Genomic DNA, 12558 nt, shown 5'->3' on the forward strand with positions numbered 1-12558 from the left:
GACTGCGATTGGTCTATTTTCTTACGGCCTTACGATTATGACTAAAACTTTGTTACGTGCAATGGCCTTTACTCTCGTATGTACTCTTACTCAAACATGAATTAACGATAATAATACTCTATCTTTTATTTCACCTCATGTGTTACACATTCCTCTCTTTTTCTCTGTCCTTATACACGGACTCCACATAAATATGTATTACACAAATTAGTGTTAGAAAGACAAATGCGCGTGCAGGTGGTTTAATCACACGCGTCGTTACTCTGGGTAATTTACAACGTAGGTAATTACGTTGACTTATAATCGGTTAAATAAAAAAACCGAAATATTATATTTAATTTCTCAATTGCGTCCAAAGGTAATTTACTTAACGTAATGAGAGATAAGAAAACCATTAGAGCGAAATCATATGATAAACAGTAAAGAATGTTAATGTGCGGATATCAGTATGCGTTTTATGCGATGCAATTGCGAGTTAGATCTGTATCGATGCATCGACGAGAGACCGTCGTGCGATAAACGCGCGATGTGTTATTAATAAGCAAACACTACGGGGCGCGGACGTCGCGACGCGGTGCGTCGGTCACCGCGCGTGTAATGTAAAGGGAGAAGGAAAGAGAGAAGGAGAGGGAGAGGGAGAGGAAGAGGATGGCTTCGTGCCAGAGCCACTTGAGGAAAACGAGTAGCACGTACGCGAGAGGAGCACACTCTCGAGAGGAGTGTGCTCCCCTGACATACATCGACATACTCGTTAAAATAACGACATAATGGCTAATTCAACGATAATCAGCGCGAACCGTAGCGTTCGAATTAGCATCGAAGGTGAGACAAGACCGGCGTCACATGGAGAAAAAAGGAAGAGCAGCATAATTATCGATTCCGTTGAATCACGTTCTAATTAATGGCTCGCGTTCGTATTAATTGCTGCACCGCTTATCTGATATATCTATAATCCGTCGTGGAAAAAATTCCACCGCAGTCAAGCTGTATATTACGAGGATTGTAAAGAATTGTAAAGAAAAAACACACACTATATGTATATTACAAACTATAGATATTATAAGGAAGATACAACGTTTTTAAAGAACGTGATCGCTCAATTAAAATTTAGTAATGTAGACAATTAGTTAATTGAAATGCGCCTTTGCGTTAGTTTTAACTAATAGAGACTACACCGCACAAGCAAAAGTTTCATGTTCAAAGGTAAATAGAATTCTAGTTTACAATGTACATAACGAAATAAAAGATATTTATCTAGTGTAGAGATAAATAAGAAATACATATATTTGTGTAAGCTTACATTTTATTTTTGTCCAAACAAAATGTCACGATATATTTCCTTTGCAGCTTTTGATATGTGTGTGTGTATGGCTCTTTTGCTTATCTTTTCGCATAAATTACATACAGCTATCGTTGGATTTTCCATACAGTTATTTCGTGTAATTACATAACATATATATGACTTGAGAGTATAATTATTATTGTTTTTAGAATTGTACGTGTTTTTTACCTTCTATCTTTATATTCTACCACTTCCGGGTCAGTGATTCGAAGAAGAAGTGCGCGGGGGTGGCACTGGCATTTATCTCTACACTAAATCCAATCGCACCGAGACACCGAGAGACCTAAATAAAATCGACGTTCAAAATCCCTGATGCAGTTTACGCGGTTTACGCGCCACCTGCCGCCATCTTGCCGCAACCGCGCAAAACGACTCACGACCTGGTAAAGACTCGCTCGCGATCGATCGTCAAAGGGTGCGTCCGATGATTTTTCAGCTGTGTCCCCTCAGGGAAATTATCATGTGCATACGTAAACATCCAAGACACACCGAGTTTACACAAGTTTAGACATCAAATGTTATTTTATTTCTAAACTTCAAACGAAGGAGAAAATGCGAGAAAGAACTAAAAAGAAACATTAGCGATTCTACGATATTCTTCTATCTTCTTTCTGTGTTATACGAGAGCCAAGACACGTTTAATACTTTTAACATGTGGTAATAATTTTACCACTTTTTTCTACTGAAAAGAAAGTTCGTTCTTTTACTGAACGTTCTCGCATCTTTCGATCTCTTTGATAGTCTCAGATGAAAGTCTTTTTATCGTAAAATCTATTCGTAATTATGAAAAGAAAAAAAAGAAAAACTGCTTTGAAAGTTTATATGCTCACCCCCTCCCCCTGCCCCGAGGTCTTATTTTATAATAAAGATCCACGCATTATATCGAATTGATCAATCGATTAAAAATTAGAATCTTTTTTCAGTTTTTCCCAATTTACTACAGACGTAACTCTAACTGCCATATTTATCTCCTAAACATGTTTCTATAGTTGTTGACAAGAACAACAGGAAAGCGTAAACGATATCAAATTCCTGTGCGATAACGTATATCAAGTTACTTAAAGCTGTCGACACTGCAATGTTTATCCGTTATCCCAGAAACCACATAAACCGTTCCCCGTTACAAACCGCTATGTGCTCAACAATGTGTGCGCATGCACCTATGTCGAATCTCATCACGCCGAATACGCGGAGTACGCGGAAACAGGAGGAAAAGGAAACGTCGGAAACGAGTTTATGATATGGCCGCCATGGACTGCATTTGCGCTCCCGTGGATTTCTCCCTCTCTGTTCACGACTAGCCGTGAGCCGTGACCTTGACACGAATCCGCGAAAGAATTCACCGAAGAGATTAATTATTCCGAGCGACTTATCGGCAATTATTTTTTTTTTTAACGCTCACCGATTCCGGATCGCCCTCGCCTTACAGAACTAACTAATCGCGTCCACTTCGAGTCAAGCCATGACGTGTCGACGATAAGCCCTCATGCGTGATTATACAAGATGCGTCAGAGAGTCACGCGTTTTCCTTTAACTATATTGAAAGTCAAAATTATAAGAGACTATTAGTCCAGGCAACGTAGGCGAAAAACATGCGTTATTTAAAAATTTGTTCTCGAAGAATGAATTCACTTGAAACCTTTTGGAAAGTGTTTTTCTACCCTTAAATGGAAAAGTTTACCTATTTATTTCATGTGCTCTTACCTACTTTTGGAAAAAAACGAAAAAAAACCAATTTTTTTAAGAAAAATGTGAAAAAGTGATTATAATCAAAAAAATGTTAAATGTATAATCATGAAATTCATAGGTAATGTGTTTTCAAGGTTGCTGAATACGAATCTGAAGTAAAATTTTCAACATTATAAAATGGCGATTCAAAAGGGCGGGTAAAAAGCACTTCCAACAATTACGGAGACTGTTCTGTGGCGGAGGCGCTTCGCAAACTGATTTCCTTTTGTTAAAACTCAAAAATATATGTGAACGATTCTTAAAACAAAAAAATGTTAGAAAAAGGATGGAGACAGCGTAACATTTGTTTGCAGCGAGCACCCGCTTACTCGCACGCTGCGGTTCTCCGCGCGCGAGCCGCAAAATCCTATACAGTTTATAGCACTCCCCGGGAAAATTTAACTCTGTTTCATATACAATTCTTTAAGATTCGGTCAATTATTTCCCGAAAAGTTGGAAAAATTTCGGATACCGGTTCCAAAAAAGATCGGTAACCAAAAATTATAACACTTTATATCACTCCCCGGAAAATTCTACCCCTGTTTCATGTATAATTCTTTGAGATTCCGTCAATTATTTCCCAAAAAATTGAAGAAATTAGAAAAACCGGTTTCCAGAAGATCGGTAACGAAAAACTATACACCCTATAGCACTCCCCGGGAAATTCTCCCCCTACTTCATATACAATACTTTCAAAATCGGTCCAATAGTTTCTAAGATTACCCCGAACAACAGTACAAACAACAGTAAATACGACTTTTTTTACTAAATTGCGTGTAGCCACTAAAATAAAAGTTCAAAAAAATATTTCCGATATACAGTTTTAAAGTTTAAGACCCAAGCTAACATCCCTTAAGTTATTTTCTCAAAAAAAAATTTTTTTTTATTACTTTTTCGACTTTGAAAATAGAGAAATTTTCATATTTTCTAGTTCGACATTTATTTTTATATACTTTTTTGAAAAATACACTTGCTTAATATTTTGTTTTTCAAATAAAACATGTATCATCTTAAAGTACATATTTTCAGCTTTAAAAAAACCCTATTATTAAATTTCAATATCTATTTCCTAAACAATAATATCTGCAGTCAAACTTATTGATCAATTTTGAAATAACGAAATTTCAAGAAAACTATCAATTTTGAGGTCCAACTTTTAAAAAATAAATTTTTGTAATTTTTTTCACTTATTGCATGTTATCAGCACATATTTTAAGAATATAATGCTTTAATTTAGAAGTGAAAATCTGCAAATTTAAATAAATGGCAATGATATTAGTAAAATAAGTCATAAATTTCACATCGCCTCTCTTCAAATTCGATTTAAATATACTCAAAATGCTTTCTCAATTTTTCTAAACCACTTAAAAATGAGTAAATTACGTCTACTTTCGAATGCTTTTTGTAAAATTTGATTCTATCGATCCAATCAAAAGTTACAACTCTTTTTAAAAAGTGCGCGCGCGCCCGCGTACTCTGCAGGCGGCTTATTCACACGGGACGGCATCGACGCACTTTGAAGCGTTAATTAAAAAATTATTACTCCTACACATATTAATATTAAGAAAACTTTAGATATGTTTCTTTAGTAAAATTTTCTCCTCTTTCGATTGGCATGGTTTATTTTTTCATAAAATTAATGTTTTTTTAGTTATACTCAAAAAACCGATTTTTTCGGTCTTTTTTGTTAAATAAAACATTTAGCACAGGGTTTGCGTTGGTAAACTTTTGGGACATGTTTTCTGAAACCCAAAAAAACACTTTCCAAAAAAGTTTACTCTTCGAGGAGAAATTTCCAAGTGTTTTCCTACATTGACTGGACTATAATATATATTCAATGATGAGCATCAACAACTTTTCGACCATAAGTATACGATTACAAGCTGGAAATTTCTGAGGCGAATTAAAGTGCAAAATTGTACTTATCTATAACAATGGGATAAGAAAATTTAAAAATGTACAACAAAGACTGCTCGTTTTACTTTTGATCAATTTTAAATGCATCTTACAAGTTTCAAGACTTTAGAAGCAAATTTGAATTGCAGATTTAGATAATTAACATCAAAAACTAATTGTAAGTACTCGCGAAAACAGATCGCGTCCAGAGTTCCGTGAAGAAAGATTGACTCGAAATTCACCGAAAAATTTCGGTAGCTAAAACAGTTCGGACACCATATAAGTATATCATTCCCCTCGTTTTCTCGCGCTTCTAAGCTTGAAACATTAAAGCTAGAATCTAAAATTGAGATTTATGTCCAACCCGGATGTACGGAGAAATTACTGTAGTAGGCGGAAAAATGGAAATAATAAATGGAGGCTCGGTGTACGTCAAGCGGAAGTTGATCGATCCAAAATTATGTACACGTCGAGAAATGTGCATCCGTGTTCGTGTCGCAAGGCGGAGATATGCGCGAGCTGCGTGCACAATAGCGAAATACCTCGAATAGGGCTATGTTCTATCACTATCGCTAATCGCTATCGCTTCGCGCTTCGAGCCAAGTTACGATTACCCTGAAAATCAAATATTCAAAGAATCTAACCGCGATATATCTCGCGCGGATAGTCGCGCGACGAAACCGCATCTCACGAGCGATCATGCATAAATTGTTCGATAAGAGATACGCAATTTTGGAATTACGTTGGCACCTATATGTGCGGTAACATATTCAATCTTAAATATTCGCAGCCAGTTTTAGACCGATTTTAGCAAGGTCAATTGACTTTTGCTCAACAAAGACTTTTTCACCTAAATCGATTCTAAAAATAATTCCTAAAATGAGCAGCGAGTAATTTGTAAAAAATTTATAATCTTTCGAAAATGCTGCAAAGGTATTCGCTTAAAGAATAAAGAGAGAAAGCTAGTTAAAAGATAAGCGCGTACTGCGCGTAGTTTAATTTCCTCTCAAGTTCTCGAAAAGTGGGTTGAATTCACCGTCGAACCCTTCGATTCCACAATACCACCTGCACGCTGAAACTATACGTTTTCAATTTCGAACTATACAGTATACTTGGGTACTTATACGATCGGTAAGGAAAACTTGTCGGGAGACTCGCATACTAATTTCTTTTCGAGTGACGCGCGTCGTGTCGCATGATTACTTAATGCCACGTGCGTTTTTGTCTTTAGAAGAGGGACAATGTAATCGTCGCTCGCTTTCTCCTTCGTTCTCCGTCGGGCTCGACTCGACTGACTCGGCTCGGCCTCATCGTCTCCGCGTGATTTTTACGAAATCTGTACGTAAGTAAAACCAACCACGACACGACTCGATCGGATGACGTGTCGCGGCTCGCGGCTGCACGAAATAAATTTCGCGTCAGAATAAATAATTCGAAAAACTTGGCGAATCGCACGCGTACGACAAACGTTTTGAACAAGGCCGCGTGGCCGTTCGCGATAATGACGAATAATAAATCAATTTAACGAGGCATAGATATCGATGTCGAGAGAGAGAGAGAGAGAGAGAGAGATTTCCGTCGCTCGCATAAATATCTCGAAGAAAATATTCTTGGCCTTTTACCGCACGAACGTTCATCGCGCCAATCGAGCGGTCAATCTATTTCTATTTGAAAAGAAGCGCGTATTCTCTCTTCTCTCCGATGGATAATTTAATACGTGAGATTAACCTCTGTGAAGTTAACACCCCATCTTTCAAAAAATCATTTTTTTCTTCAAGTTCTAAATGCACCCCGAAGAGTTCTAAAGTTCCTTGTTAATTTTAGAAATAGTTCCGGCAAATAAAGCTAAAAAGACCGTTGATGAATCTTGGGGGTGCTGACTTCACAAAATGAAATCACTAAATCAGCGATAACAATAAAAGTATTAAAAATATTTAATTTTTCCATTAGGATTTCTTTTAGAACTCTTGAGGTGCTACCCAGAACTCTCAACAAAACTCCCAGAACTTAAAAAAAAATGTTTTTTATTTTACTCGAAAACGGAATATATCGAGAACTTTTTATATATCGGTCGTAGCGCTTCGAACATTAATAGTTTTTGGTAGAACTCGTGAGGTGCTACCCAGAACTCTCATAAAATTGCCCGGTTTACTAAACAAACATTTTATCCTTTTCGGAACTTAGAAATTTTTCGACCCGACATGTGAAAAATCGCGAGAACTTTTTATATATCGGCCGTAGCGCTTCGAGCCTTAATAGTTTTTGGTAGAACTCGTGAGGTGCTACTCAGAACTCAGGGTACATTCAGAACTTGAAGAAAAAAATGATTTTTTGAAAGATGAGGTGCTAACTTCACAGAGGTGTGAGATTAGAATATGCGGCGATAATTGATGCGAAAGATATTGGAGGAGGAATCTCCCTTATCAATATTTTATAATTTTATTATTTAGGAATTTTCGCTTACTCGTCAGATGATTGTCAATGAGAAATATATCGCACGGAAAATATAACGCGGAATCCTTTCTTCAGTAAAAAGTATCAAAATTTTTTCTATGAACGTCATCCGTCATCCGCCATAATCGTTCCATAATTTCTCTCCTCGATAATGGCTGGGACTGTCATGAGTCATCATGAGTCACGCCGTTCAGTGACACCTGTACCGTTATATTTACATTTGGTCAAGGCATACGTTACTTAAAACGAGTAAAAAATTAAACACACAGAATTATCGTCTAAAGCCTAAAGTTACATGTTTTCCATTCGCATTCTTTATCCCTTACGCTATGTCATTTCGCGCGCGCGTATCACATAATTCATCACCTAATTCTAATTTATAGCCTTTGCTAACAATAAGCATATCTAGGAGGAGAAACTGAAATCGACACGCGACACGCGGGTTCGAGCGAACTCAAGTTTGCCGTAATCTATGACACACGTAATCCAACGTTAAACTTCGAACGCGAAAGCCTCCGTCTCCGTTAATCGACTGCCAGGATTCACCTATGGACTATATGGTCGTTACATTTAAGCGCATTTAAAGAATCTTCCAGAGATTATTGAAATAAATCTTCATCATAATTTATATCGATAATCGGAGAAGCGGGTAAGGGGAAGAGAACGCGAGATCGCGCGGCTGCGGCTCTAGAGAGCTAGTCAAGCGGACGGATTTATCGTGGCAGGGCGTGGTTACGCCGGACAGCGACGTTCCTGCGTGGACAGCGACCGACGGGGGCGACGGGCGACGGGCGACGGGCGACGGCACCGACGCATGGCGCCGCGCCGTGCGCGCCAGCCGCGCCAGCGCGGTAACTCGGCGACGCCGACGGCGCGACGTAGGGCAGACGTGGGCGTCGTGGGCCACGCCACGCCGGTCATGCCGCCGCGCCGTGGTCGACCGCGACGTAATTCGGTAAAACGCGGCTTCTCTGGCTTCCGTGACCGAGAAGCGATGATCGGAAAGCCGTCGCAACGGTACTCGGCGCGAGGCGGAGAAATTCGTAGCGCGGCGGCAACGTTCAGAGCGTTCGCTGACATTCCGTCGCGACGTCTCGCGCGTCGAATCATCAGGGGGGAGAGAGAAAAAAAGAAGGCGAGGAAGGTGTACTGACCTCGATGTCTAGCTTCCCCTTGGACGCCATTTTGACAACAAGCCGGTGGCGCTCGGGCTGTCCGACCTGACGTTACTCCGGAGTCCGGCTACCTGCTGCGCGCGTCGCGGCGCGTGTTTACGACTCACGGTCGACGTCCCCGATGTCTTCCGTCTTTAGGTCTTCTGCGCGACACACACACCTAGAGCACAAACCCGTATAATCCCTCCGTCCGTGGCACACGCGCGAACCGATCGCGATCGCGCGCGACTCAACAGCTCGACAGTCGAGCGTCGACACTCAATTCGCGTTCGCTACCCGAAGACCCGAACGCCGTGGTCGCTCCGCTGACTCCGCTCCGCTACGCGCTACCGGCGCTACTCCGCTCCGACGCAAACGCCCGTCGCCGCGAGAGAGACAGAGCGACCCTGGCCGCTCGATAGGAGGGGGGGGGGCGCTGTGACGTCACGGCACCGCACCACACGGGCCACACGGCACTGACGGCGCACTCACGGCGCGACGCGACGCGAGGCGCTTCTTCGAGTAACGGCGTAACGCGATCTTCGTGGCGGGAAATTCTCACGAGGAAACAGCGTGATCGAAACGCGGACGAGATACCGAGCGTCTCGCGCCGCCGACGCGAAATCCCCTTCACTCGATACTCGACTTTGATCGAGACGATCTCCCGGCGCGCGTCCCGCCGCTAATTTTCCCTCGCAAGCGCCAGCGCCATCTTGCCGTGACTGCCGCGCCTGTGACCTGTGACGTGTGACGTCGTCGCGTCCGCAGGTCCGCCTGGGTTTTGGGTTTCGCAGTCGCAAGTCGCACTCCGTGCCGCCGCGCTCGCCGCCGGCGCAACATGTGTATCTTCCCCTACTTGCCGACTCCGTCTCGCGCCTCGCGCTCTCAATCTCTCTCTTTCTCTCTATATTCTCTCCCTCCCTCTTCCTGGCTTTACCTCCCGCGCGCAGACGCAGCGAGCCGAGCGAGCGATCCAAGGCCCGGACACATAGAAAAACTTAAGCAGTAAAACTCAAGCAGTAAGCAAATCAGCCAATCACAGTCAAGAACTTAAGGCACGGCCCTAAGCGATAGCGAATCCATACCGTTGATTTCTTACTGCTTAAGTTTAACTGCTTAAGTTTTTCTATGTGCCAAGGCCCTTAGGGTGTTTACGCCATAAACATAAACGTAATGTAAATAGATCGAGCGTGAAACGTAAGGTCTGAACAATATGTAACAGGAAGTAGAAAGAGAGAGGGATATGTATTCGAAATCATGTCGTTTCTACGAACTACGAAGAAAAGTAGGAAGGAGGAACGAAAGAAAGATCTCTATAATTATCCTACTTTATGTTTTACACCCGTTTACGTTTGCGAGACACGTTTGATATTGGAATGATGATGATTGATGATGATGTAATATCAGGCCATGCAAAATCGATCGTTGAACGTCGAACGGAGTCCGCCGATTTTGGATTTCGGAGCAGCGTGGAGCAGCGTACGTTCAAAGATTGTTTCCATCGGCGAGACGGCCTTGCTACTTGTTTTCGTCGACGCTCGGAATACCGTTACCCGTGAATATGTTACTCAATCATTCTCCCGATGAATTTCGAACAGGTGTCAAGTGTTTGTGCTCCGCGCGCGCGTCGCCTACCGCGGCCGCCGGCCGCGCCGGCGCCGTCGCCGTGCTCCGTGCCGTGGGTGCTGCAGTAAGGTCGAGTGTCAATACCGCGATTTTTGACGCTCAAGCCGCGCGATTGCAGCCGCGCGTCTTTGATTAATGTCTGCTTTGCATGTAATACAATGGAACTATTGCCAATCTCGCGTTTTTGGTCGTACGACTCTAGCGATTGTGGCGACGCGATTCAGAATCGCGCGACTCAACTGCTCCTGGAGCAGTCTAGCCGCGCGGCTCAGTTCACTCAATTGTATTTGGAGCAGTTTAGTCGCTATATATATTATTTTGGCAAGTTCTACTTTTTAATTAAATTAACGTTCCACAACATGAATGATTTTATGCTGTGTGAATTGGTGAACAACTGTAAATGGTTATATGACCCCCAAGATAAAAATTATAAAATTTTTTGAAATTTTTCTGTCTCTCGCAATAAGCAAATCATTTGGAACACTCCTATAGTTTTCACAAAATAATAATATTAATGTAATTTCTTCCTCTTCTTCTTCTTTAATAGCATGAAGAAACATTAAAAGTTTTTCCTCCATGTTTCATAGAAGACGGCACACAGAAAAATAATCACTCTATAATGACTTATTATGGTAGATTTTGAATATTGTTTGAATATTGTTTTGAATGTAATGCTTATAATGACTTTATTGCAGATTTGCAGATTAAGTATTTGATAAGGTTATGTATCCGGAAATCTACCATAAAAAGTCGTTGTAAGTATTATACCTATTACATTCACTCAAAACAAGATTCTGGCTTTTCAAAGACTTGTGTCAAGATATTTGAAAACTATTAATAAGAAAATGTTCTTCGTTATAAGAAAACTTAATTACTTCAAAGAAATAAAATGTTCCGTCTTTCCTCAGTTGTAGAATAAGTAATTATTTTTCTTTGTGAAATCGCGCGACTCTCATCGCGCTTTTGACAACAGTATGCGCGACTGCTGTCGCGCGATAATTAGTGCCGCCGGTGCCGCGCGGCTGCAATCGCGCGGCTTGAGCGTCAAAAATCGCGGTATTGACACTCGACCTTTATTTCGCCGGAGCGCGGCGCGCCGCGCGCTCGTTCGTGCAATTGGCATTCCTGCTCCTCGTTTCGCGTTTCGCGGGAATAATCGACGACGCGCTCAATAATTTACCTCTATGAAGTTGGCCGGACAACTTCAACGTATCGAACTTTCATTAATTGGAATCGATTGGTGGTCGTTTGGTGGTCTTTGGTAGTCTAGTCCGATCGTTTGGTGGTTAGTCGTTTTCCTGTAAAATAAAAATGAAATTTCCGGTGTGAAGTTAGCCGGACAATTTTTATTTTTCAACCAATTTAACTTTTTTATAGCTCATTCGACGCGGAATCGTTTGGTGGTCACGAATATCGTCATAAAAACGTTTGGTGGTCAACCGTTTTCCCAGAAAATAGAAAAAACCGTATGCGCATAATGCCGGAAATATCACCTCTGTGCCACTAGTCGGAACAATTGTATTTATCACTCAAATTGACTTTGATAGGGCTCAATCGACGCGGAATCGTTTGGTGGTCACGAATATTGTAATTAAAACGTTTGGTGGTCAATCGTTTTCTTAAGAAATAGATAAAACCGTACTCTCACGCCATTGGTCGCAAGACTCCGTGACGTTGGCTCGGTAATTTGATGGATAAACATTATTTATTAATCAAATTGACTTTCATACGGCTCAATCGACGCGGAATCGTTTGGTGGTCACGAATATCGTTATTAAAACGTTTGGTGGTCAATCGTTTTCCTAAGAAATAGATAAAACCGTACTCTCACGCCATTGGTCGTATGACTCTGTGACGTTAGCTCGGTAATTTGATAGATAAACATTATTTATCAATCAAATTGACTTTCATACGGCTCAATCGACGCGGAATCGTTTGGTGGTCACGAATATCGTAATTAAAACGTTTCGTGGTCAATGGTTTTCCTAAGAAATAGATAAAACCGTACTCTCACGCCATTGATCGTATATGACTCTGTGCTATTAGTCGTGACATTCGCGGGCGATAATCGCTCGTCCCGCGCGCCCCGTACCGACCGCTACCACCATATGCCATATATGTCTGGACCATCGAATGTGCATGGTATTCATTAACGCGGCAGCGGCATATGTCGAATCGTGTGATCGTGTCGTGTTTTGAACGTGCTGTGCCGGAATTGTCGTGCGATTATCCCCGATTCTTTTCGAAGAGCGGAAAGAGGGCCGAGTGACAACACGTACGTGAAATCGTATCGTGATTCGAGTAAGTGAAGTAAAGGCTATTCTACAATTGCGTAAGCGTGGTCGTAAGTGGTTGTAA

The 12558-nt window shown here is 41.5% G+C and overlaps 1 protein-coding gene across 3 annotated transcripts in view; it reads right to left on the reverse strand.

Moving 5' to 3' along the window:
* Atpalpha (sodium/potassium-transporting ATPase subunit alpha) overlaps window positions 1–8920 on the reverse strand; it is a 77031-nt gene extending 68111 nt beyond the window's left edge. For all 3 annotated transcript variants that reach the window (XM_077421090.1, XM_077421086.1, XM_077421087.1), the window contains exon 1: window positions 8575–8920. In XM_077421090.1, the coding sequence (XP_077277216.1) occupies window positions 8575–8604 (30 nt within the window). In that variant the 5' untranslated portion in view covers window positions 8605–8920. The remainder of the gene's footprint in view (window positions 1–8574) is intronic.
* Window positions 8921–12558: the final 3638 nt, after the last annotated feature.

Source organism: Temnothorax americanus, unplaced genomic scaffold (assembly GCF_048541705.1).
Source record: "Temnothorax americanus isolate GAGA-0224 unplaced genomic scaffold, ASM4854170v1 Scaffold64, whole genome shotgun sequence".
NCBI classification, from domain to species: Eukaryota; Metazoa; Arthropoda; class Insecta; order Hymenoptera; family Formicidae; genus Temnothorax; species Temnothorax americanus.